General features: G+C 41.8%; 2 protein-coding genes across 2 annotated transcripts in view; both read left to right on the top strand.

Moving 5' to 3' along the window:
- LOC121551465 (protein kinase C alpha type-like) overlaps nucleotides 1-1,989 on the top strand; it is a 207,497-nt gene extending 205,508 nt beyond the window's left edge. The window contains exon 17 of the mRNA XM_045211001.1: nucleotides 1,769-1,989. Within this exon, the coding sequence (XP_045066936.1) occupies nucleotides 1,769-1,936 (168 nt within the window). The 3' untranslated portion in view covers nucleotides 1,937-1,989. The remainder of the gene's footprint in view (nucleotides 1-1,768) is intronic.
- An 8,159-nt stretch (nucleotides 1,990-10,148) lies between these two features.
- LOC121551922 (voltage-dependent calcium channel gamma-5 subunit-like) lies at nucleotides 10,149-26,474 on the top strand. The gene is made up of 6 exons (XM_041864602.2): nucleotides 10,149-10,542; nucleotides 17,919-18,185; nucleotides 21,309-21,395; nucleotides 24,915-25,055; nucleotides 25,337-25,482; nucleotides 25,864-26,474. The coding sequence occupies exons 2-6, from the start codon at nucleotides 17,990-17,992 to the stop codon at nucleotides 26,122-26,124; spliced, it is 831 nt and encodes a 276-aa protein (XP_041720536.1). The 5' UTR covers nucleotides 10,149-10,542; nucleotides 17,919-17,989; the 3' UTR covers nucleotides 26,125-26,474.

The following is a 26,474-nucleotide window of genomic DNA, read 5'->3' as shown; positions in this document are numbered from 1 at the left end:
AGAATGTTTCTTGGTAGTCTTAAATAAATCTACTTTGAAACAAAAGTATACACCTCACACACATGGCTATGGTCTTTAAAAGAAGAAGACACCTGCACCATGTCAGATATAGAGTTGAAATGTATTCAATTTTTTGTTTAAGTCCCAATATTACACTTTATATACATCACAGATGACTGAAATATAACAAAACCGTTTGACATAGAAACACTGAATTTTCTGCATTTAAAAATAAATCATGTTTATGAAAAATATTAATAACATTCCACCCATGAGGCCACTAGAGGTCGATTTGGTCATTTGACTGCAGGAAAGGGCTGCAAGGCTGGAGAGCACCACTCACCACTCTGATGCACAACATCAAAGCCACACACTTCAGGTGGACTTTTACTCATAAGTGGGGTTTATATCATATTTCTAAAGAGTTGTACAACTATTTTTAAAGAGTTTTAGAGAGTCTGTTTCCATAACTAAATTGGCCACTGTAGAAATCTAGGCATCACTTAGTGTGTGTGCGTGTGTTCGTCCGTGTGTTCGTGCGTGTGTTCGTGCATGTGTGTGTGTGTCTCTCTGATTCATCTCCTACCCTGTGTGGGTCTGATAGCCTGCAGCCATGTGTCAGTGTGGGAGGTTAAAAGACTGCTAGAGTACAGCTGCAGCCACCATCTACCCTCCTCCAACCCTCCCTCCATCCCACCATCCCTCCTTTGCCACCCCTCCTATTGCTAAACACACACTCGCAACCAGGTGTGGGGGCTTTGTGACCCAACCCCCACCTAACCCTCTCTCCCTCCATCCAACCTCTCTCCATCGCTGCCCCCTCATTTTCCTACAAACACACTTGCCAGGCATGGGGGCTTTGTGACCGAACCCTCCTACAGAGGTTTAAGAATACATAGGTTTAAAAATAGCTCTAAAAGCATCCTAGCACTCACACCACATCAACCGCATGACTACATGGCGGATGTATCAGTGTGGGTTCACATACAAACAGAGCTAATTCTGGTCTCCATTTATTCTGGAGGTATCGTGAGGTACAGTAAACTGTCGTAATGAGATCATTATGAAGGTATCGTGAGGTACAGTATACTGTCGTAATGAGATCATTGTGAAGGTATCGTGAGGTACAGTATACTGTCGTAATGAGATCATTCTGGAGGTATTGTGAGGTACAGTATACTGTCGTAATGAGATCATTCTGGAGGTATTGTGAGGTACAGTAGACTGTCGTAATGAGATCATTCTGGAGGTATTGTGAGGTACAGTATACTGTCGTAATGAGATCATTGTGAAGGTATCGTGAGGTACAGTATACTGTCGTAATGAGATCATTCTGGAGGTATTGTGAGGTACAGTATACTGTCGTAATGAGATCATTCTGGAGGTATTGTGAGGTACAGTAGACTGTCGTAATGAGATCATTCTGGAGGTATTGTGAGGTACAGTATACTGTCGTAATGAGATCATTGTGAAGGTATCGTGAGGTACAGTATACTGTTGTAATGAGATCATTCTGGAGGTATGGTGAGGTACCATGTACTGTCATAATGAGATCATTCTGGAGGTATTGTGAGGTACAGTATACTGTTGTAATGAGATCATTCTGGAGGTATTGTGAGATACAGTATACTGTCGTAATGAGATCATTCACCCACAAAAATGGACAGCTAGACATCCCCTTGCTGTGGGCAACTTAATGTACCCGCCTAATATCAGCCATGTCTCTGTCTCTCCCTCTACCTCCTCCCTCTCTCTCTCACACACACAGGGTGGCAAAGGAGCAGAAAACTTTGACAAGTTCTTCACACGCACCCAGCCCATGTTGACCCCTCCGGACCAGCTAGTCATCGCCAACATCGACCAGAGCGACTTTGCTGGTTTCTCCTACATCAACCCACAGTTCATCCACCCTTCCCTCCTTCACAGTGTGGTATGAGAAGGGGAGAGATCAGGGAGAGGAGGAAGAGAGAGAGAGAGAGAGAGAGAGAGAGAGAGAGAGAGAGAGAGAGAGAGAGAGAGAGAGAGAGAGAGAGAGAGAGAGAGAGAGAGAGAGAGAGAGAGAGAGAGAGAGAGAGAGAGAGAGAGAGAGAAAGCGAGAGAGAAAGCGAGAGGGGGAGAGAGAGAGAGAGAGAGAGAGAGGGGGGAGAGAGAAAGCGAGAGGGGGAGAGAGAGAGGGAGAGAGAGGGGGAGAGAGGGGGAGAGAGAGGGGGAGAGAGCCATGTGGACTGGGACTGGGACTGGGACAGCAACCCTCCAGATTGACCACCAATCCCCTATTGTCCCTTTGTCAAAGAGACTAATATTATCTTCATGTGTTCTATGGACTTGAGTCGGCGACATTCTGTTAACAAGCTGTCCACGAACGATCTCGATTGGAATTTGCCTGATGCGATGGAGGGGGTAAGGGAGGGAGGAGGGGAAGGGTATGTGTACAGGGGAGTATGTCTGAGTTTATCTGGTGATTGAGCGCAGTAATCATGGATACATTGATTTGAGAAGTAGGCCTGCTACAGTACAGTGAGGGTTGAGATGAATTGCACACTGTTACCATGGGCAACCCTTTAGCTCTGCAACCTACTGCCCTAACATTCAGGAATGGGCTCCATGGTTTCCACAGTTCCAGAACCTCCTACTTGCTCTTGAACCTAGAGCCAAACCCTACAGTACAGTCCTTTCCTGTCCGGAAGTTGTCTGTGGGACTACATATCCCATGATTCCTCAGTGTGTTGCTATGGATAGAAAGAGAGAATTCCCTCCCTCCTCCATGCGATGACGTGCTATGGAACGTACCATGTTATTACTCTCCTGTCCTTACCTTTCCTCCCTCTACTGTACCTAGTGTACTGTACTGCCATTTCTAAACAGTCTGCTACACCACATTCTAGATTATATTTATATACCTACAGAGAAGAGAGGTCTATTGTCTACTGTTACACCAGTGCCAAAATAGAGGTGAAACAAATCATTTTATTACAGTACATATCTATATAAACATATACTATCTACAGCGTCCGTTTCTTACTAAATTCCTGTAGTCAACTATGATGTCTTTCCTCGTGGTGAAAGTCGTTAACCCTTCTGATGGTGTCAGCACGCTAAACTAAGCTCAACACAGTGTTTCTCTGGCAGTTTTATTAATATACTCCAAACTATTAACAAATGTTTACAAACCGTTACCAAACGTCTACACAATGTTACTAAAACATAACCCACCAAGTATAGCTGTGTCTAACCTAGTATGTTGTTAAAGAACAGCTTTTTGGTTGGTATGAACAGTTGACTGATGAAACAATGATGAACATTTTAGATGGAGTCCAATTTTATTGTTGGTGAAAGCACTGGCACCAATATTCTCAGAGTTATTTAGGAGAATCAATGAGCAAGACTGAATTGAGGAGATGGTTCTGTTCCGCATGGGGTTTGCGACAACATGTAACTTGGTATTCCGGACTTCTATTTAGGGGGAGAAATCTAGAACGGAGGTTTATGAGAAGAAAATGTTTAGATTTTACTACTGAAAATGCTCTTTCCATATGCACAATGCAGTTCTCGGTCGCATGCTTATTTCCTGACTATGAATAAGCTCTAGATGACTTTCTAGGGAATGCAGTACACGTCTGAAATGTATCATTGTAAAACCAAGTATTATGATATTTGTTGATTATATAATTGTTGTCTGTATGAAAGTCCTACCCCACTGAAAAGTTGAATGAGATTCAGATAAATTATTTTTCATTCTTACTTATTAAACATATTCCGTACGTTTCGCTCAATGCTTTTCTGTCCAGAGAGAATGTTGTTTACCCTATTTGTCGACCATTTTTAAATATCGAAGGAGCTTTTACAAAAAGAGAAATTACTCGCAGATTTTATACCACAAACTGAATGTGCTTTTACTACCTTAGACAGGTTAAACATTTCTATGTTTAGATGACTATCCCAAAAACGGATGACGTTTGGCTGAATCTTTGGTAGCTTTGTTATCAGCGAAACCTTGTAACATGTATTTTCTCTATTTATCCACAGTTTGTTTTTCACTATTTTAAAGGTAGAGTCAGCGAAATGATGTTGCACGAGCAGCACCGCAGATATTGCGATGAGCAAGATTCAAGACTTTGCTCTCACAAAGTCACAAACAGTATCTGTGCATGGGTTTGCTTCACGCTCTTACAACGTGGTAGCCACGGGACCAAAACTGCCTCTCAGTGTGTTGCAGAGATTGACCCACTATGCCGTTTACTTTGTGCGTCTACGTCATATTGCTGACTCTACCTTTGATGTTTCATAGACGATATGCAGTATCTACAGTATGTGTGACTGTGGTGCGTGGTCCCTGGTTGAATGCACTCCTACTCCTACTCCTAGCCTTGGTTTCTCTTCTATTAGAGGCAGAAGCGTGTTTTCTGGCTTTAACTGTGTGCATGTGAGGGTAAGGCCTGATCTAAGCATGAGAGAAGGCATGATGCATGTTAATGTGTCACCAACCATCACAGTGAGACACACGCATGTCCTGCTTGCCACTCCCTCTACACTTCTCGCCTCTTTCTGTTCTCCTCTTCTCCATTGGTTTATTAGTGTTCAGTCTCCTGACTCAACCAAGTTCCAAGTTCAGTCAGAACTCACATTTAAGCCATGCACATAACAATTTGAATTTTCTGTCTCTTCTGTTTTGGTTGTGGTTATGTAGAAGTTTTCACCTGTGCCAAACTGAGAACCTACACTACCGTTCAAAGGTTTGGGGTCACTTAGAAATGTCCTTGTTTTCGAAAGAAAATAAAAATGTTGGTCCATTAAAATAACATCAAATTGATCATAGATACAGTGTAGACATTGTTAATGTTATAAATGGCTATTGTAGCTGGAAACGGCTGATTTTTAATGGAATATCTATATAGGCGTACAGAGGCCCATTATCAGCAACCATCAGTCCTGTGTTCCAATGGCACGTTGTGTTTGCTAATCCAAGTTTATCATTTTAAAAGGCTAATTGATCATTAGAAAACCCTTTTGCAATTATGTTAGCACAGCTGAAAACTATTGTACTGATTAAATAAGCAATAAAACTGGCCTTCTTGAGACTAGTTGAGTATCTGGAGCATCAGCAATTGTGGGTTCGATTGCAGGCTGAAAATGGCCAGAAACAAAGAACTTTCTTCTGAAACTCGTCAGTCTATTCTTGTTCTGAGAAATGAAGGCTATTCCATGCGAGAAATTGCCAAGAAACTGAAGAAAAAGCCATATCTCAGACTGGCCAATCAAAATAAAAGATTAAGATGGGCAGTCTGAGATATGGCTTTTTCTTTGCAACTCTGCCTAGAAGGTCAGCATCCCGGAGTCACCTCTTCACTGTTGACGTTGAGACTGGTGTTTTGATGGTACTATTTAATGAAGCTGCCAGTTGAGGACCTGTGAGGCGCCTGTTTCTCAAACTAGACACTCTAGTGTATTTGTCCTCTTGCTCAGTTGTGCACCGGGGCCTCCCACTCCTCTTTCTATTCTGGTTAGAGCCCGTTTGCGCTGTTCTGTGAAGGGAGTAGTACACAGCGTTGTACGAGATCTTCAGTTTCTTGGCAATTTCTCGCATAGAATAGCCTTCATTTCTCAGAACAAGAATAGACTGACGAGTTTCAGAAGAAAGTTATTTGTTTCTGGCCATTTTGAGCCTGTAATCAAACCCACAATTGCTGATGCTCCAGATACTCAACCAGTCTCAAGAAGGCCAGTTTTATTGCTCCTTTAATCAGCACAACAGTTTTCAGCTGTGCTAACATAATTGCAAAAGTGTTTTCTAATGATCAATTAGCCTTTTAAAATGATAAACTTGGATTAGCAAACACAATGTGCCATTGGAACACAGGACTGATGGTTGCTGATAATGGGCCTCTGTACGCCTATGTACAGTGAGGGAAAAAAGTATTTGATCCCCTGCTGATTTTGTACGTTTGCCCACTGACAAAGACATGATCAGTCTATAATTTTAATGGTAGGTTTATTTGAACAGTGAGAGACAGAATAACAACAAAAAAATCCAGAAAAATGCATGTCAAAAATGTTATAAATTGATTTGCATTTTAATGAGGGTAATAAGTATTTGACCCCTCTGCAAAACATATGACTTAGTACTTGGTGGCAAAACTCTTGTTGGCAATCACAGAGGTCAGACGTTTCTTGTAGTTGGCCACCAGGTTTGCACACATCTCAGGAGGGATTTTGTCCCACTCCTCTTTGCAGATCTTCTCCAAGTCATTAAGGTTTCGAGGCTGACCTTTGGCAACTCGAATCTTCAGCTCCCTCCACAGATTTTATATGGGATTAAGGTCTGGAGACTGGCTAGGCCACTCCAGGACCTTAATGTGCTTCTTCTTGAGCCACTCCTTTGTTGCCTTGGCCGTGTGTTTTAGGTCATTGTAATGCTGGAATACCCATCCACGACCCAATTTCAATGCCCTGGCTGAGGGAAGGAGGTTCTCACCCAATATTTGATGGTACATGGCCCCGTCCATCGTCCCTTTGATGCGGTGAAGTTGTCCTGTCCCCTTAGCAGAAAAACACTCCCAAAGCATAATGTTTCCACCTCCATGTTTGACGGTGGGGATGGTGTTCTTGGGGTCATAGGCAGCATTCCTCCTCCTCCAAACACGGCGAGTTGAGTTGATGCCAAAGAGCTCCATTTTGGTCTCATCTGACCAAAACACTTTCACCCAGTTCTCCTCTGAATCATTCAGATGTTCATTGGCAAACTTCAGACGGCCCTGTATATGTGCTTTCTTGAGCAGGGGGACCGTGCGGGCGCTGCAGGATTTCAGTCCTTCATGGCGTAGTGTGTTACCAATTGTTTTCTTGGTGACTATGGTCCCAGCTGCCTTGAGATCATTGACAAGATCCTCCTGTGTAGTTATGGGCTGATTCCTCACCGTTCTCATGATCATTGCAACTCCACGAGGTGAGAGCTTGCATGGAGCCCCAGGCCGAGGGAGATTGACAGTTATTTTGTGTTTCTTCCATTTGCGAATAATCGCACCAACTGTTGTCACCTTCTCACCAAGCTGCTTGGCGATGGTCTTGAAGCCCATTCCAGTCTTGTGTAGGTCTACAATCTTGTCCCTGACATCTTTGGAGAGCTCTTTGGTCTTGGCCATGGTGGAGAGTTTGGAATCTGATTGATTGCTTCTGTGGACAGGTGTCTTTTATACAGGTAACAAACTGAGATTAGGAGCACTCCCTTTAATATCTTTCTGATTGAGAGGGGGTCAAATACTTATTTCCCTCATTAAAATGCAAATCAATTTATAACATTTTTGACATGCGTTTTTCTGGATTTTTTTGTTGTTATTCTGTCTCTCACTGTTCAAATAAACCTACCATTAAAATTATAGACTGATCATTTCATTGTCAGTGGGCAAACATACAAAATCGGGCAGGGGATCAAATACTTTTTTCCCTCACTGTAGATATTCTATTAAAAAACAGCAGTTTCCAGCTGCAATAGCCATTTACAACATTAACAATGTCTACACTGTATTTCTGATCAATTCTATGTTATTTAATGGACAAAAAAATTGCTTTTCTTTCGAAAACAAGGACATTTCTATGTGACCCAAAACTTTTGAACGGTAGTGTACATAATGAGAGATCAACACAGAGCAAGCACAGGAAGTTCAATCAGACACAACTGAACAGCCAAAGAATAAAGAAACGTTGTTTTATTGTTTAATACACCCTGACCACAGAGACAAAGTTGTTTTGGCATTTCAGCCTATTGCCAAATTTCTTGCATTTAATCAGTTTCTGTTAGACAAAGGTATTTGTAGCATGTCCTTGAAATGTAGCTGTTCAATGGGGATGACTACTGAAATTATGTTAACATGTAACTTTGAATACATTTGAGTATTAAAGTCTCCCATCTGGACCAAATGGACCTGTTAGAAATAAGGGGGACCATACGTTTACACGACATTGCTAATGAGACAAACTGAGAAGTATTTCATTGAAGCTGAGTCAGGATATTGTCTGTCCATCTAGAGAACAGATATTATATCTTACTTCAAAGCTGTGGAGGTTTCTACATGGAGAATATAGCACTCTCTATAGCACTTATCAGATACTAGTGGGAAAAACAGGCCAACTATAGTTAGCCCTGTGAATGACATCTCACATTGAGAATCTATGTCTAATGAGTGGGTGGTGTTTGGACTACTAGCGACACAAAACCTCCATACAATATGTACTTTTAGGATATACTACAATCACTTGCAGTCATTATTTTAATCACCATGATGATCATGGGACCACAACACAGGGATGTTTTGTATGCTTTATTTTCATTTCAATATCCTTGCTTTTGTTTGCCAAGTTCTCCCATGTCCCTTTGCTAACTGGGATATGAAGGAGACTGTGTATGAATAAAGCTATGAAAATGCCATCAGCTTCATTTGTGTCGTTTTGCTTTCTATAGCCTCCCAGACTTCATATGTAGATTCTACATGTTGGACGCTTTACTGTATCATTGTACTGTATATCACTATTGCTATCCATGAGGAATCCCGCTTTGCCTCATAGACTTCAAAATTATTCTTGCTGAAAAGCAACGAAATACCACCAATATCCAAATGCCACATTAAGTATCTTCTCACCGAAAGACAGAAACGTCACAGAATAAACTTTTCCGTCTCCTCAGAGTGGCAAAATGATAAAGGTTGTCTGCCCTCTTCATATTAACCCTTCAAACGTCCCCTCCCTCAGAAATCTCTGGCCTGCCAGATAGGAGCGTTTAGCGGTCTAGCACCCTCAACCTGCACACAGACAAATTGGCAGCAATCAAAGCCTACTGAGCCCTCAGACGAATCAGCACAGTCCTGCTGTTTGTTTTGTTTTGAGCTGCGGTTTGCCTCGTAATGTGTGTGTCTGTCTGTTGTTTCTCCCACTCTCTGCCCCCCCCACCCTCTCTATCGCTATCCCCCCCTCTCTCTCGCTATCTCTCTCCCCTCTCTCTCTATTTCTCTCTGTCTGTCTAAGTGGACCACTCTGCATTCACAGCACACAGACCTGGCCCGGTACGTTGGCTTTTATTATGTTCCAGTTGCTGAGCAAGTGAACCTGCTCATAAAGCCATAATAATGCAGAATGCTTTTGGAATCTAATGGAAGTCAATCTAGATAAGATATGCCCTTGAGATATACCTCGTTGGTTACATAAGCTGATACTGAATACATGAGTAAACAGTTTGCTTCATGTAAAGCACTCAAGGTGCCCCTACACACTCAGATTGTAAAACTTATTTACAATGCATTTGACACAATGGTTGTGATACAACAGATATTTTTCTGATACAATGGACAGTTTTGTCTGTGTTGCTTGTGTTGTTATTTTTGTACAGAAGAACTTTCTGTCGTATCACAATGGTTGTGCCAAATGCGTTATACATTCCTTGTACAATTTAAGTGTGTACGGGGCCAAGAAGACTAATATTTTCTCCCCTGTTGAGAAAGTGACTGTAGCAGACAACTTATCACTGCATTGCCTTTCAATTTAAACCGAGCTGTAACACGGATCTTCTGCGATACTTCTGCTATATGGATTAAATCCAGCCCAAAGCCTTCTATCTCTCCTTCATCTGGCTTTCATTCAGGGCAGGAGCAGGCCTTGGTGCCAGACAGAATAAAGGCATAGTGATTATGATGCCTTTGTATCAGCTGTTTTGCTGGGGCTTATTTTGTCTTTTTTTACTAGTGAGAAGTTATTTTCTGCTCACTCTACCAGAAATGTGTGACCTGTTTTCACAAAATAAGAAGACATGTTGCAGTTGTATTTTTAGGATACTTTGAGGAATTGCACATTTGGGGCATATGTTAAACAACATACAGTACCTGGTACTGTATATCAATAAGATCTCTCTCAGGCAATCTAGGGAAATCCAGAGGTAAACGTATTATTTCATTATTGATGATCTCAAAACGTTCTAAATATGCAGTAAGCCATACGTGCATCTATCATTGGTGACTGAACTCATTTAGGGGTGATACTGACGTCACCTTTCTCAGAAAAAGTGCAAGACGGTATGTAACCTGATGAAATAGTTTGTTTTGGTTCGTGCTCTCGCTCGTTCTTTCTATTTCTCTCTCTCTATTTCTCTCTCTCTATTTCTCTCTCTCTCTATCTATCTCTCTCTCGCTCTCTCTCTTGCTCTATCTATCCGGTAGCCTCCACATTCAGCATTCAGCGCAGCGTAGTGAGATCAGATGGCACAAAGCGTCTGAGTTGAGCAGAGCAGGATAGCTGCGTACTGGTGCGGGCTGCGGATCTGTCTGTCGTCGCCAGTGAGTTAGTGAGGTCGCCTGCTGAATCTCTGGAGGAAGTGCACCTGCATGCCAAGAAGCGAGTGCCTAAACTGCGCACCTCGGCTCTGCGGTGTCCGTCTTGTCTGTTTACCCCGCGGCGCTCTAACACTTTTTCTTACTGCCTGTGAGGGGTGCAGATGAAGACACACAAGAGGGAGAACTACTGAGAGAGGACCCAGACTCATCCTCCGCACACAGATCTGAGGTACGCAATCTGATATCATACCGAGTTTATTTGGTCGGGTAAGCAATTTAAATTGGACGTTTTTGTTTCCCAATGAGTTGCGTTTAAGAGGGGATATTTGGATTGAGTCCGCAGTTAAAAATTGATTTCTGTAGTCACAGTGAATTATTTGAATGCAGATGTGTGATTAGATCCCGATTTAAGAAACATGTTTGCGCACTACAGTGCAGGGCTCTTTGACTAATTTTTGAGTTCGTAATTTCAGGTCCATGAATAGTTCCCATGCAGTGTCCAGCTCAAAGGAATTTCACTTCACTCAAACATTCAACTTGTAGCTGTAATACAAAGTGACGTGATCAATAGCTATCTCTGCAAATTATTTATTTTATCTCACCATTGATGGACAGTTTATTGGTCTGTTTTCTTTCATCATTGTTTCTGATCGATATCTTTTCGCGGATCAGAGCAATGGGAAGTTGTTTTCGTTCGGTGACTCTTTCTCTCTCTCTCTCTCTCTCTCTCTCTCTCTCTCTCTCTCTCTCTCTCTCTCTCTCTCTCTCTCTCCCTCTCTCTCTCTCTCTCTCTCAATTCAATTCAATTCAAAGGTCTTTATTGGCATGGGAAACATATGTTTACATTGCCAAAGCAAGGGAAATAGATAATAAACAAACGTGAAATAAACAATAAAAAAATTAACAGTAAACATTACACTCACAAAAGTTCCAAAATACATTTGTCTATATACAGTGTTGTTAAAGTACAAAATAAATAAATAAACAAACATAAATAAATAAACATAAATATGAGTTGTATTTACAATGGTTTTTGTTCTTCACTGGTTGCCCTTTTCCTGTGGCAACAGGTCACAAATCTTGCTGCTGTGATTGCTCTCTCTCTCTCTTTCTTTGTGTGGGTGTGTGTGTGTTTGTGTGTGTGTGAGTGTGTCTGTGTGTGTGTGTGTGTGTGTGTGTGTGCGTGCGTGTCTGAAAGAGAGAGAGAATTCGTCAGGGCGGGAAATTATAGGGAATCGCGCTGCTGCTTGTCGCCCTGTCACCTTTGAATCAACTGCACAATAGAGCGCCGATTAAATGACATGGTGTCGCCGCTGACAATCTGTTTATAGACTACCTGCATTGTCCTCTGCAAGTCGACAACCCCAAAATGACAAATGCCACCCTCTAAAGTTGGTTAGTTTGAATCCCCGAGCCAACTAGGTGAAAAATCTGTCAATGTGCCCTTGAGCTAGCCACTTAACCCTAATTGCTCCTGTAAGCTGTTCTGTATAAGAGCATCTGCTACAATTATTATTCAAAACTAATTCAACCCTGATTGAAAGGATCAGTGGTGTCTGAATTCACAAATGTTTTATATTTTGTGTATTTTGTAGCCTGTAGCCATATAGCCTATTAGTGTGATGGAATCTCTATTGAGAAAATGTGTCCAATGGTCTTCCCCTTCATCCATCTTTGGTAAATGATTTAAAATACTTCATTTCAATTTATATTATGCCCATTTAGCTAACTAATTAAGTCTGGATTGCACAGATATGTTTTGGAAGAGCACGTTCTCTTATAGACTAGTAATATCATTATTCAATATGCCTAGAGAGACCAAGATAATAAGCACATTTTCTACAAAATGAAGGTTTGCTTTTACTGTTGCAAAAATGGTCTGCAGTTGCAACTAGTCCATTTTAATTCTCTACAGTACATTTTGTTCATCTGTAGACCTAAATCCTCTAAGGCTGGACATTTCCCAGCAAACTGGCTGTAGTTCCATGTATTATAGACTGGTCTATAAATCCCCCTACAAACCCCAGTCACAGTGAAGCCCTCCATGGATAGGTTTATGAGTTATGAGACTAAAGGAATGGGGCTCTGGAGAAATGTGCGGCTATCAGCAGTTTACAGCAGGTTGCAAGTCTTATAGAAATAGATACACGTCAATACGTAGCCTAGCAACAGAACATCACAACCGTAGAGCTGAAGTATAGGCTACTATCGGTCAACACTGTGTCATATATTCATTCAATCAGGGGTAGTACCAGGAGGGTCTTGACTGAAACTAACTGACTGAATATGCTTCAGCCACTTCTAACCATCCAGTTGTATAACAGATTGGGTGTAGGTCTGATGACACGCTTGTAACATAGAGGATGCTTATGAGCCAGGCAATATGGATTGCTGGGCATATACAGTAGGACAGGCCTTTTCACAAGTTGAGGTGTTTTGTAGTCGTCACATTTTTTTTCTTTTGTTGACAGTTTGACCCTCTGATGTTTTTTACCTCCTCCTTTTTGACCAGTGATGATGTCAGGAACATTGAACACAATCAGCACTGAATCATCAGCAAATGGCGTCTATAAAATGTTCTTCTTACTCATTCCCTCACCAATCACCTTGTTGTTAATTGGGGAATTTTCATACCCAGTATGACACAGATCATTCGTTTTTATAAGTCACACTAAAGTGGAGCATGTCTAAATTTGACTTTTGACTCACTGCCTGGTGTGAGTGAGTGACGGTTGTGAATGTAAATAGAAGACTGTTCAGTCTGGCTTTAGTCTGGCTTTAGTCTGCCATGGTGAATGTTTCCTGTCAGAGTTCAGAGGCTACAGATAATGAAATGGTAGATTCAGATTATAACTAGTAGATGTCTTTGTGTGTGTGTGTGTGTGTGTGTGTGTGTGTGTGTGTGTGGATGTGTGTTCATGTACAAGCATCTGTAAAGCTGGATGAGAGAGCAGGAGATATATATACAGTACCAGTCAAATGTTTGGACACACCTACTCATTCCAATGCTTTATTTTTAAAATTTTCTACATTGTAGAATAAGAGTGAAGACATCAAAACTATGAAATAACACATATGAAATCATGTAGTAACCCTAAAAGTGTTAAACAAATCAAAATATATTTGAGACTTGAGATTCTTTAAAGTAGCCACCCTTTGCCTTGATGACAGCTTTGCACACGCTTGGTATTCTCTCAACCAGCTTCATGAGGTAGTCACCTGGAATGCATTTCAATTAACAGGTGTGCCTTGTTAAAAGTTAATTTGTGGAATTTCTTTCCTTCTTAATGCGTTTGAGCCAATCAGTTGTGTTGTGACAAGGCAGGGGTGGTATATAGAAGATAGCCCTATTTGGAAAGGAAAGGAAGACCCAGAGTTACCTCTTGCAGCCCAAATAAATGCTTCACAGAGTTCAAGTAACAGACACATCTCAACATCAACTGTTCAGAGGAGACTGCGTGAATCAGGCCATCATGGTTGAATTGCTGCAAAGAAACCACTACTAAAGGACACCAATAAGAAGAAGAGACTTGCTTGGGCCAAGAAACACGAGCAATGGGCATTAGACTGGTGTAAATCTGTCCTTTGGTCTGATGAGTCCAAATGTGAGATTTTTGGTTCCAACTGCCGTGTCTTTGTGAGACGCAGAGTAGGTGAACGGATGATCTCTGCATGTGTGGTTCCCACCATGAAGCATGGAGGAGTAGGTGTGATGGTGTAGGGGTGCTTTGCTGGTGACACTGTCAGTGATTTATTTATAATTCAAGGCACACTTAACCAGCATGGCTACCACAGCATTCTGCAGCGATACGCCATCCCATCTGGTTTGCGCTTAGTGGGACTATCATTTGTTTTTCAACAGGACAATGACCCAAAACACACCTCCAGGCTGTGTAAGAGCTATTTGACCAAGAAGGAGAGTGATGGAGTGCTGCATCAGATGACCTGGCCTCCACAATCCCCTGACCTCAACCCAATTGAGATGGTTTGTGATGAGTCGGACGGCAGAGTGAAAGAAAAGCAGCCAGTAAGTGCTCAGCATATGTGGGAACTCCTTCAAGACTGTTGAAAAAAAGCATTCCTCATTAAGCTAGTTGAGAAAATGCCAAGAGTGTGCAAAGCTGTCATCAAGGCAAAGGGTGGCTACTTTGAAGAATCTGAAAAATAAAATATATTTTGATTTGTTTAACACATTTTTGGTTACTACATGATTCCATATGTGTTATTTCATATTTTGGAAGTCTTCACTATTATTCTACAATGTAGAAAATAGTAAAGATAAAGAAAAACCCTTGAATGAGTAGGTGTGTCCAAACTTTTGACTGGTCATGTATATATATATAGTTTGTTGTTTATTTATTAGCCATTCTTTATTTTTATTTCTTATAATCGTATTTTTATTTAATTAAATTTATCGACTGAAGATTATTTATTTTATTTTTTTGTCATTTAGCAGACACTCTTATCCAGAGTGACTTACAGGAGCAATTAGGGTTAAGTGCCTTGCTCAAGAGCACATCGATAGATTTTTCACCTAGTCGGCTCGGGGATTAGAACCAGCGACCTTTCGGTTACTGGCACTACGCTCTTAACCACTAAGCTACCTGCCGCCCAATTTACAAGATTACACAATACAACAGCAGTAGTGTTGTACCTGTATACATGATTATATGTACTATTATTATTACTACTGAAATGAACTGTATTTCATTATCCTCATTGCATTGTACTGTATTTACTGAAATGCTGTACCCCTATACTGCTTTGGCAGTATCTACAAATTGTATTTCATTCCAATAAAGCAATCTGAATTTGAATTTGAATTTGACTGAGAGAGAGAGAGCGAGAGATTGCGAGATAGAGAGACTGGGAGATAGAGAGACACTGAGAGAGAGACTGCGAGATAGAGACAGAGAGACTGAGAGAGAGAGCGACTGAGAGAGAGAGAGAGAGAGAGAGAGAGAGGGACCGAGAGAGAGACTGAGGGAGAGAGACAGAGAGAGAGAGAGAGAGAGAGAGAGAGAGAGAGAGAGACTAAGAGACAGAGAGACAGAGAGCGAGAGAGAGAGAGACTGAGAGAGAGAGAGACTGAGAGAGAGAGAGAGAGAGAGAGAGAGAGAGAGAGAGAGAGAGAGAGAGAGAGAGAGGGATAGAGAGAGACTAAGAGAGAGAGAGAGAGAGAGAGAGAGAGAGACAAAGAGAGACTGAGAGAGAGAGAGAGAGAGAGGGAGAGGGAGAGACTGAGAGAGAGAGACTGAGAGAGAGTACCCTGTTCTGAAAGAATATGAATCACAGAGATCATCAGCTTTCATATTTTCTCTTTTTCGTTTATCTATTTTGTCACTTTGTCCCATTTTTATTCAAAAATCTCCTCAATTACCACTTTTCTCTCTCTCCCTCTCTCTCTTTCTCTCTCTCTCTCTCAATTCAATTCAATTTCAATGTAAGGGCTTTATTGGCATGGGAAACGTGTATATATAGATAGTAAACAAAAGTGAAATAAACAATAAAAGTTAACAGTAAACATTACACTCAGAAGTTCCAAAAGAATAAAGACATTTCAAATGTCATATAATGTATATATACAGTGTTGTAACAATGTGCAAATAGTTAAAGTACAAATGGGAAAATAAATAAACATAAATATGGGTTGTATTTAGAATGGTGTTTGTTCTTCACTGGTTGTCTCTAATATGGTCATACATTTGGCAGAAGGTTAGGAAGTACAGTTTCCACCTCATTTTGTGGGCAGTGTGCACATAGCCTGCCTTCTCTTGAGAGCCAGGTCTGCCTACGGCGGCCTTTCTCAATAGCAAGGCTATTCAATGAGTCTGTACATAATCAAAGCTTTCCTTAAGTTTGGGTCAGTCACTGTGGTCAGGTATTCTGCCACTGTGTGCTCTCTGTTTAGGGCCAAATAGCATTCTAGTTTGCTCCGTTTTTTTGTTAATTATTTCCAATGTGTCAAGTAATTCTCTTTTTGTTTTCTCATGATTTGGTCTCTCTCTCTCTCTCTCTCGCACACACACACACACACTAATCATGTACGCATGTCCTCCTTCAGCGCTTGATGTTCCTCCAACACGCCCACACCTCCCACACAGTCATTTAAATACCCACTCAAGTTCAGGGGAATTCACCACAATGAGTCAACAGCTGTGTTTTAGACCAGGGTCTATTCACTGAGAAAAGTTTTCGGTCTACCTTTGAAATGTCTATTCAAACACCTCATAGTACCCAGCCACACATACTCTATCTATCTATCTATCTATCTATCTATCTATCTATCTATCTATCTATCTATCTATCTATCTATCTATCTATCTATCTATCTATCTATCTATCTATCTATCTATCTATCTATCTATCTATCTATCTATCTATCTATCTATCTCTCTCTCTCTCAATTCAATTTCAATTTCAATTTAAGGGCTTTATTGGCATGGGAAACGTGTGTTAACATTGCCAAAGCAAGTGAAGTAGATAGTAAACAAAAGTGAAATAAACAATAAATATTAACAGTAAACATTACACTCAGAAGTTTCAAAAGAATAAAGACATTTCAAATGTCATATTATGTATATATACAGTGTTGTAACAATGTGCAAATAGTTAAAGTACAAATTGGAAAATAAATAAACATAAATATGGGTTGTATTTACAATGGTGTTTGTTCTTCACTGGTTGCCCTTTTCTTGTGGCAGGTCACAAATCTTGCAGCTGTGATGGCACACTGTGGTTTTTCACCCAGTAGATAAGGGAGTTTATCAAAATTGGATTTGTTTTCGAATTCTTTGTGGATCGCTGTAATCTGAGGGAAATATGTGTCTCTAATATGGTCATACATTTGGCAGGAGGTTAGGAAGTGCAGCTCAGTTTCCACCTCATTTTGTGGGCAGTGTGCACATAGCCTGTCTTCTCTTGAGAGCCAGGTCTGCCTACGGCAGCCTTTCTCAATAGCAAGGCTATGCTCACTGAGTCTGTACATAGTCAAAGCTTTCCTTAAGTTTGGGTCAGTCACAGTGGTCAGGTATTCTGCCACTGTGTACTCTCTGTTTAGGGCCAAATAGCATTCTAGTTTGCTCTGTTTTTTTGTTTGTTCTTTCCAATGTGTCAAGTAATTCTCTTTTTGTTTTCTCATGATTTGGTTGGGTCTAGTTGTGTTGTTGTTGTTGTTGTCTCTCTCTCTCTCTCTCTCTCTCTCTCTCTCTCTCTCTCTCTCTCTCGCTCTCTCTCTCTCTCTCTCTCTCTCTCTCTCTCTCTCTCTCTCTCTCTCTCTCTCTCTCTCTCTCTCTCTCTCTGTCTGTCTGTCTGTCTGTCTGTCTGTCTGTCTGTCTGTCTGCCTGTCTGTCTGTCTGTCTGTCTGTCTGTCTGTCTGTCTGTCTGTGTCTTCTCCCTCCCTCCCTCCCTCTCCACGAGTGACACAGGGCAGCATGACATCTACCAATCGTACAGAGGAGCATGCCAGTGAATTGTGTGTGTCTGTTCCTTTTATGGTCCTTTGTTCCCTCATTGTGTTCGTTACCAGTCAGTATTTCTACTTGTGTCACGAACTACATCTGTGTCACCCCATTAACAGTAACAACCCCCTACTTCTCTCCACAGATCTGACCTCTCACCCCTGACCTCTGACCCAGTGCCCCCTGCTGGTTCGGGCCACCTCTGACCCTACCGTGATGAGCGCGTGCGGCAGGAAGGCCCTGGCATTGCTGAGCAGCGTGTTTGCGGTGAGCGGGCTGGGGCTTCTGGGAGTTGCGGTCTCTACAGACTACTGGCTGTACCTGGAGGAGGGGGTCATCCTGCTCCTCAACCAGACCACTGACATCAGGACCTCCCTGCACTCTGGACTTTGGAGAGTCTGCTTCCTGGCAGGTCAGTACCATCTCCAGCTGATCCTGGATCAGACCAATTCTAGCTGTACACTCTTAGAAAAAAGGGTTCCAAAAGGGTTCTTCAGCTGTCCCCATAGGAGAACCCTTTTTGGTTCCAGGTAGAACTCTTTTGGGTTCCATGTAGAACCCTCTATGGAAAGGGTTCTACATGGAACTCAAAAAGGTCTACCTGGAACCAAAAAGGGTTCTTCAAAGGGTTCTCCTATGGGGACAGCCGAAGAACCCTTTTAGAGTGTAACTGTTAGATCTGACCCTGTGTCAGTGGTAAGGGACACATTTGCTCCTCTTTGTTTCTCACTGTCTGGTGGTTGTTGGGAATGAGAATAAGAATGATTAAATAGCAATGTTGAAGCTCTAAAGATTCTTAACACCCCCTAGAGTCGTTGTCCGCGCCCCCACATAAATCTAATTAGCATAATAAAACAATCATCATAAAAATATGTCAGTTTAAGCTATTGGATGCGTCTCAATCCACCGCATCCGCCAATGTCCTACTTCCGCATCTGCGGTGAAAGGTGACAGAGCTAGAGTGGTGTTTGTCAGACCATGAGACATCCCGAAAACCGGTCTTCTCACAAGAGAAGCGTCTGAACGGTTTGGCCTACAACGGTTTGGCCTACGGGTTGGCCTAAATATTATGACCCCTCTATGGAACGATGAGACTCTAATGGACACGATGGTGTTCTCCGTTTTGTCTACGACCCCCACAAGCGTCTTGGGACTCGTCTAAAGTCGGTAAAGCCGATCTGTCAACTTCTGTCTGTAGCGTCCAAACAATTTGGTCTACACACTAATATGACCCCTCTCACGAACACGTACATGTCGGTTGTTTTGCTCTTGGACGCCCACAGGCCTCACAAGACTCATCTGAAGGTCCCCCGGTACCAGTTGAAAAAATGAATATGGATACTTTTTAGTGCCAAAAATAAGGGGTTAAATACATGCTAAAAATATATATATGTAATAATAACATGTTTTCTGATCTTTCTTATATCTCTCAGATATAGAACAGACACTTCAGAACAAACTTCATTTTTTAGGGACTATCTGTTGTTCCATGTAAGAATATGTTATTCAATGCGTTTGTATGGGCTAATAGCAGTAAGGCCAAACATTTGTTTTCATTTATTTTAATTTTTTTTAACATTCCAGATATAGAAGAACACATCTCCTTCGCATAGAGTTGATCAGGGTGTTGATTGTGGACGGTGGAATGTTGTCCCGTTCCTCTTCAATGGCTGTGCGAAGTTGCTGGATATTGGCGGGAACTGGAACACGCTGTCATACATGTCGATCCAGAGCATCCCAAACATGCTCAATGGGTGACATGTCTGGTGAATATGCAGACCATGGAAGAACTGGGACATTTTCAACTTCCAGGAATTGTGTACAGATCCTTGCGACAATGGGCCGTGCATTATCATGCTGAAACATGAGGTGATGTCGGCGGATGAATGGAACGACAATGGGCCTCAGGATCTCGTCACGGTATCTCTGTGCATTCAAATTGACATCGATAAAATGCAATTGAGTGGCCTTTTATTGTCCCCAGCACAAGGTGCACCTGTGTAATCATCATGCTGTTTAATCAGCTTCTTGATATGCCACACCTGTCAGGTGGATGGATTATCTTGGCAAAGGACAAATGCTCACTAACAGAAATGTAAACACATTTGTGCAAAACTTTTGAGAGAAATAAGCTTTTTGTGCATATGGAACATTTCTGGGATCTTTTATTTCAGCTCATGAAACATGGGACCAACACTTAACATGTTGCGTTTATATTTTTGATCAGTGTATCTGCACTGGGAGGCAAACCGATGAAGAACACATACACCCTGACCCTATTAAGTGTTAAGTGATGAACAGAAAATTAGGATGATAATAATAAAGAAATAATGTTATTATAAACGTTGAACAATAAATGAAAGTCAAATAAAGTCCCACTCTATTCACCATTGCAGTGTGATTGATTCAATTAAGTAGTGTATGTGACTTTCATGTCATTTTCATAGTTTCCCTCTATCCTAAGCATTTCGCTGCACCTGCATAAAATTTTCTGGTGCGCACATGCATGCATTCGAAAACTTGATAACCCACCAACGAATGCATACTCACAATGTGGCATACACACACTCACAAGGTACACATATACAGTATGGCATACACACACAGCAGCCATACAATTGACTGGCATGCTCTTCTGTACGATTGGTAGATTATGTATAATGGGATAATGCTGCTAGATCTCTCAGACAGAGATACATATCATGCTGCCCTGTGTCACTCATGGAGTGGGTGAGAGAGAGAGAGAGAGAGAGAGAGAGAGAGAGAGAGAGAGAGAGAGAGAGAGAGAGAGAGAGAGAGAGAGAGAGAGAGAGAGAGAGAGAGAGAGAGAGAGAGAGAGAGAGAGAGAGAGATGGAGAGAGAGGAAGCGAGATGGTTGCTTTGGCAATGTAAACATATGTTTTCCATGCCAATAAAGCCCTATGAATTGAATTGAGAGAGAGAGAGAGAGAGAGAGAGAGAGAGAGAGAGAGAGAGAGAGAGAGAGAGAGAGAGAGAGAGTGATGTCTTTGTGAGAAAGGTTTATGAGTCAGTGTGATGTATTAATGAGTGTCTGTCTGAGCTCCTATCATATAGCTCAGTTCAGGTATGACTTTGACTGGGACTCTTGAGATGAATCAGGTGCTACTAATGTCAGAAAGCACCGCATTATTAGATCTGTGTGATCTGGACAAATTCTGTCTCTAAATGTTATCTATCACTGGCACCACCATATCAGCAGGTAAAATTCTGAGTATGCAAGTTTCATATTTGATGTGTATCTTTTTGTAATTACAGGGCTCAACTGTAAAAGAGACCTTGGTCTCAGCATGACTCCCTGTCAAAATAAAGGTTAAATAAATAACCTCTCTATAACCTCTTTATAACCTCTCTATAACCTCTCTATAACCTCTTTATAACCTCTTTATAACCTCTCTATAACCTCTTTATAACCTCTTTATAACCTCTCTATAACCTCTCTATAACCTCTTTATAACTTCTTTATAACCTCTCTAACCTCTTTATAACCTCTATAATCCCTCTTCTTCTCTTCCAGGTGAAGAGGCAGGTCGCTGTTTCACCATAGAGTACATCATGCCCATGAACTTACAGCTGACCTCTGAGTCCACAGTCAGTGTACTTAGTAAGTTATGTTTCTCTCATTTTCCTTCTGTCTGTATCTGTCTTTGATGCTCTCTCTCTCTCTCTCGTCTCTCTCTCTCGCTCTCGCTCTCTCTCTCACTCTCTCTCTCCCCCTCTCTCTCTCAATCTTTATTCGCATGATTGGGTGGTTGCCACTGTTGCCAAAGCAATATATATGAAGTATTACATAATTGAACAATATGCTTAAGCAACAATAATAATATACAGTACCAGTCAAAAGTTTGGACACACCTATTCATTCAAAGGTTTTTCTTTATTTTTACTATTTTCTACATTTTAGAATAATAGTGAAGACATCAAAACTATGAAAGAACAAATATGGGATCATGTAGTAACCAAAAAAGTGTTAAACAGATCTAAATATATTTTATATTTCAGATTCTTCAAATAGCCACCCTTTGCCTTGATGACTGCTTTGCACACGCTTGGCATTCTCTCAACCAGCTTCACCTGGAATGCTTTTCCAACAGTCTTGAAGGAGTTCCCACATATGCTGAGCACTTGTTGGCTGCTTTTCCTTCACTCTGTGGTCCGACTCATCCCAATCCATCTCAATTGGGTTGAGGTCGGGGGATTGTGGAGGCCAGGTCATCTGATGCTGCACTCCATCACTCTCCTTCTTGGTAAAATAGCCCTTACACAGCCTGGAGGTGTGTTGGGTCATTGTCCTGTTGAAAAACAAAAATGATAGTCCCACTAAGCCCAAACCAGATGGGATGGCGTATCGCTGCAGAATGCTGTGGTAGCCATGCTGGTTAAATGTGCCTTGAATTCAAAATAAATCACAGACAGTGTCACCAGCAAAGCACCCCCACACCATAATACCTCCTCCTCCATGATTTACGGTGGGAAATACACATACGGAGATCGTCCGTTCACCCACACCGCGTCTCACAAGGCCACAGTGGTTGGAACCAAAAATCTCCAATTTGGACTCCAGACCAAAGGACACATTTCCACCGGTCTAATGTCCATTGCTCTTGTTTCTTGGCCCAAGCATGTCTCTTCTTCTTATTGGTGTCTAGTAGTGGTTTCTTTGCAGAAGGCCTGATTCACGCAGTCTCCTCTGAACAGTTGATGTTGAGATGTGTCTGTTACTTGAACTATGTGAAGCATTTATTTGGGCTGCAGTTTCTGAAGCTGGTAACTCTAATGAACTTATCCTCTGCAACAAAGGTAATTCTGGGTCTTCCATCCCTGTGAGAGCCAGTTTCATCATAGCGCTTGATGGTTTTTGCGACTGCACTTGAAGAAACTTTCAAAGTTCTTGAAATTTTCTGGATTGACTGACCTTCATGTCTTAAAGTAATGATGGACTGTTGTTTCTCTTTAAGATGAAGCTTACCATTTGGGCAAGTCATGTTTCAAACGGGAGGATTGACATGTTTCCCAATGCTGATTTCGAGATTCAGAATCTGATCAACAAAGCGCACAGCAACACACTGAAAAAACAAACAGTTAAACAGCATCTTGTTAAGCTGCAGGGAAGTTTTCGACTACTTCCCGGAGGAGAACAGGAGACAAGACGACTGGATACAGGACCCCTTTCGAGTGGAGATGGGAAGCGTCACGTTGCCAAGCAACGAAGAGGATCAGCTGGTGGAGCTGTGATTTGATCGCGGACTGAACATGCGCTTCCCGGAAACGTCACTGCCACAGTTCTGGTGCAGCATAACAGGATAGTATCCTGCTCTCGCCTGTCATGCAATCAGAATCATGCTAAAGTTCAGCACTACCTATCTGTGTGAAAGTGGCTTCTCTGCTATGGCCGTGCTGAAAACTAAAAGCAGAAACAAACTGGACAGCCAGCATGACCTCAGAGTTGCCCTGTCAACCACCCCAGACTTCAATAAACATATCAAACTGAAGAAACACCCCCAGTTTTCCACTGATAGGCCACACACGCGCACACACACACACACACACACACACACACACACACACACACACAAATAAATAAACAGGTAAATTAGTTATTGTTCAGTATGTTCATTATTATTGTTAATTAATTCTGACATTCATATTACATTTTATTGAACTGGTTAAAAACGTACACCTTTAAAAACAACTTTTCAAGGTTGTGAAACTATTCACATGGTAATTGGTGATTACGAAATCCTAATGATTGTTGTTTTTTCTATTTTAAACACTGGTATGTGTTACTGTTCATTAACATTATTGGACTGGTTTTTATGTCATGTTCTGAGTCTGATCATTTATTACACCCTACTCCTGAACTGGTTGCCTAATTAAATGGCTTATTCTCTTGAATTTATAATAAATGTTTTCTCAGTTAATATGGCTGTGTAATGACTTTCTTTAATACCATAATAGTAGCCCATTGAGACAGAGTCTATTTTGCAAGTGAAGCCTGCCCAAGAAGGCAGCTGCAATACAACATTACAAAATGTAATCATCAACAGTCCATAATATTGGGTCGCGACTCAATTGTCTTTGTCAATTTTGGGTCCCCAGGCAAAACCAGTTGAGAACCACTGCTCTAAAGGGTCACTCCCTAGGTTGTGGTGTTTGCATAAGAAAGCCTGGTCTCTCTCGCTCTCTTTCTCTCTTTCTCTCTCTCTCTTTCTCTCTGTCTGTGTGCAAGTAGATGAAGCACTCTTTGTGTTCAGAGTGAGTGGGTGGTTATAATACTGAGAATGCACTCAGGACAAACAAGGACAAGTGACACCATTTATCAACATATGGCACCCTCTTCTGGTTACTTTGCTGAACAGTCTTTATACCTGAAAAGCTGAAGCTGTGAGAGTGAGCAGTGTAGCATAGAGAAGCTGTATGTACATCGGAAGAAATATTACTGAGGTTTTCTGAGTTCTTGTCAAATGTGGAAACAATATGTTTCAAGGAATGATAGTGTCAGGCATGGCTTGTAACCAGCGTTCTAACGTGAAGAAATGGAAGAACAGACTGAATGCGAGAGATAATATATTCACTCTAAAATTGTGCTTCTTTATCTTCAGTATTAAAGCTTTCACATCCCCAATTAAGGCTCTAATGCACTTTTATTTAACTTTGTTTTCCTCCTCCTAGAGTGTCTGAATGACGAGCTCTTTACTATTCAAGTCTCTTTCCAGTTGCCCTGAGCCCTGTCTGCCCATACACAACAAAGTGAGTCATCAGGACTCCCACTGTCTCTGTCTCTCCACCCTGCTGACTCCTCTCTAGTTCAGAATAATTATTAGGAAATAACTCTAAGGAGTCACACTGAGGGAAGTTTTACTTTCTCTAAAGTCACAGCCTCATTAGGTGTTGGTTGATGCCTGTTGAAAGCTCTCTGGTAGATAGAAAGATTGTTTGGACCCTCTATGTTCAGAGTTTGTGATAAAGTAGAGTATAAGAGTTTGTAGAAAAGCATAGTTACATGTGTCTGTGATATTCTGTTTCTGTATAGTAATCACTGTCTTTCTCTATGTTGCTGTTTTGGTATTTTGTCTCTCTCTCTCTCTCTCTCTCTCTCTCTCTCTCTCTCTCTCTCTCTCAGAGATGATTCGTTCAGCCACCCCATTTCCTCTGGTCAGTCTGTTCTTTATGTTCATCGGCTTTGTGCTCATCAACATCGGACACGTCCAACCTCATCGCACTATCCTGGCCTTTGTCTCTGGAATCTTCTTCATCCTCTCAGGTAATCTTCTCGTCTTCCATCTCTTCCTCATCCTCTTCCTTCTCTTCCTCTTCACCTCCTTTTCTCTCTCCTCTTCTTCCCTGCTTCTCCTCCTCCTTGTCTTCTGTCTCTGCTTCAGCTACTGAATGTGACAATGTCTATCTCTCTTTAACACAATCACTATCTGTCTGTCTGTCTCTCTCTCTATGTCTGTCAGTCTCTCTCTCTCTGTCTGTCTGTCTCTTTCTCTGACTGATGTTCAGGCTTTGAAGGTTTGTTTAATCTCTCTCTCTCTCTGTCAGGTCTGGCTCTGGTGGTAGGTCTCGTGCTGTATATATCCAGTATTAATGATGAGATGTTGAACAGGACTAAGAGCAGTGAGTCCTACTTCAGCTACCGGTACGGCTGGTCCTTCGCCTTCGCTGCCATCTCCTTTCTGCTCACTGAGGTACAACATTTGTTGTAGAAAAAATCTACATAGTATGATAGTTCACTACCAAAAAATATGTTTTTTTATTGTCACATACACCGGATAGGTGAGGTGAAATGTGTTGTTTTACAGGGTCAGCCATAGTAGTACAGCACCCCTGGAGCAAATTAGGGGTTAAGTGCCTTGCTCAAGAGCACATCGACTTTTCACCTTGTAGGCTCAGGTATTCGAACCAGCAACCTTTTGGTTACAGCCCAACGCACTAAGTTAACTGTCGTCTGCTGGTGTGGTACCCTCTCTTCTGGGTCTTCTGGCTCTCTATACTACAGAGCGCAGTGTCCTCTAACCTTTATCCTCTGTCTGTCTGTCTCTCTCTCTCTCGCTCTCTCTCTCCTCCAGAGTGCGGGTGTCATGTCCGTCTACCTGTTCATGAAGCGCTACACTGCCGAGGAAATGTACCAGCGCCACCACCCCGGCTTCTACCGGCCACGCCTCAGTAACTGCTCTGACCACTCCGGTCAGTTCTTGCACCCGGAGACCTGGGCACGTGGACGCAGCCCCTCGGACATCTCCAGTGAAACCTCGCTCCAGATGAGCGCCAGCTACCCGGCCCTGCTCAAGTGCCCCGACTACGACCAGGTCTCCTCCTCGCCCTGCTGAAGAGGTCATCAGGTCAGGGCAGGTCGCCAGAGGTCAAGGGTGAGAGGTCATAGGTGATGTTGCTTTTAGATACTGATCGAAGGTCAGCTTTATTTTTTCTTTGTTAAGTTATTATTTAATTTTTTTCAGGAGTATTCACTTCTCACATATTTTTTATTATATCAGGATACTGCCACTGCTTAATTAACTTGATGAGGACCAAACTAACATTTACACAAATGTTTGAATGGGAACAAAACATGTCACTATGTTAAAGTGGCAATCAGCGGTTGCCCTGTTTCAGTAAAAAGCTGAGGGATGGGGCTGGAGAAATGGAACCACTCTCAAATTCATAGACAGAACTATGGATG

This window comes from Coregonus clupeaformis, chromosome 35 (assembly GCF_020615455.1).
Source record: "Coregonus clupeaformis isolate EN_2021a chromosome 35, ASM2061545v1, whole genome shotgun sequence".
In the NCBI taxonomy this organism is placed as follows: Eukaryota; Metazoa; Chordata; class Actinopteri; order Salmoniformes; family Salmonidae; genus Coregonus; species Coregonus clupeaformis.
The sequence above is the reverse complement of the archived record's forward strand: the minus strand, read 5'-3'. Positions and strand labels throughout refer to the sequence as shown.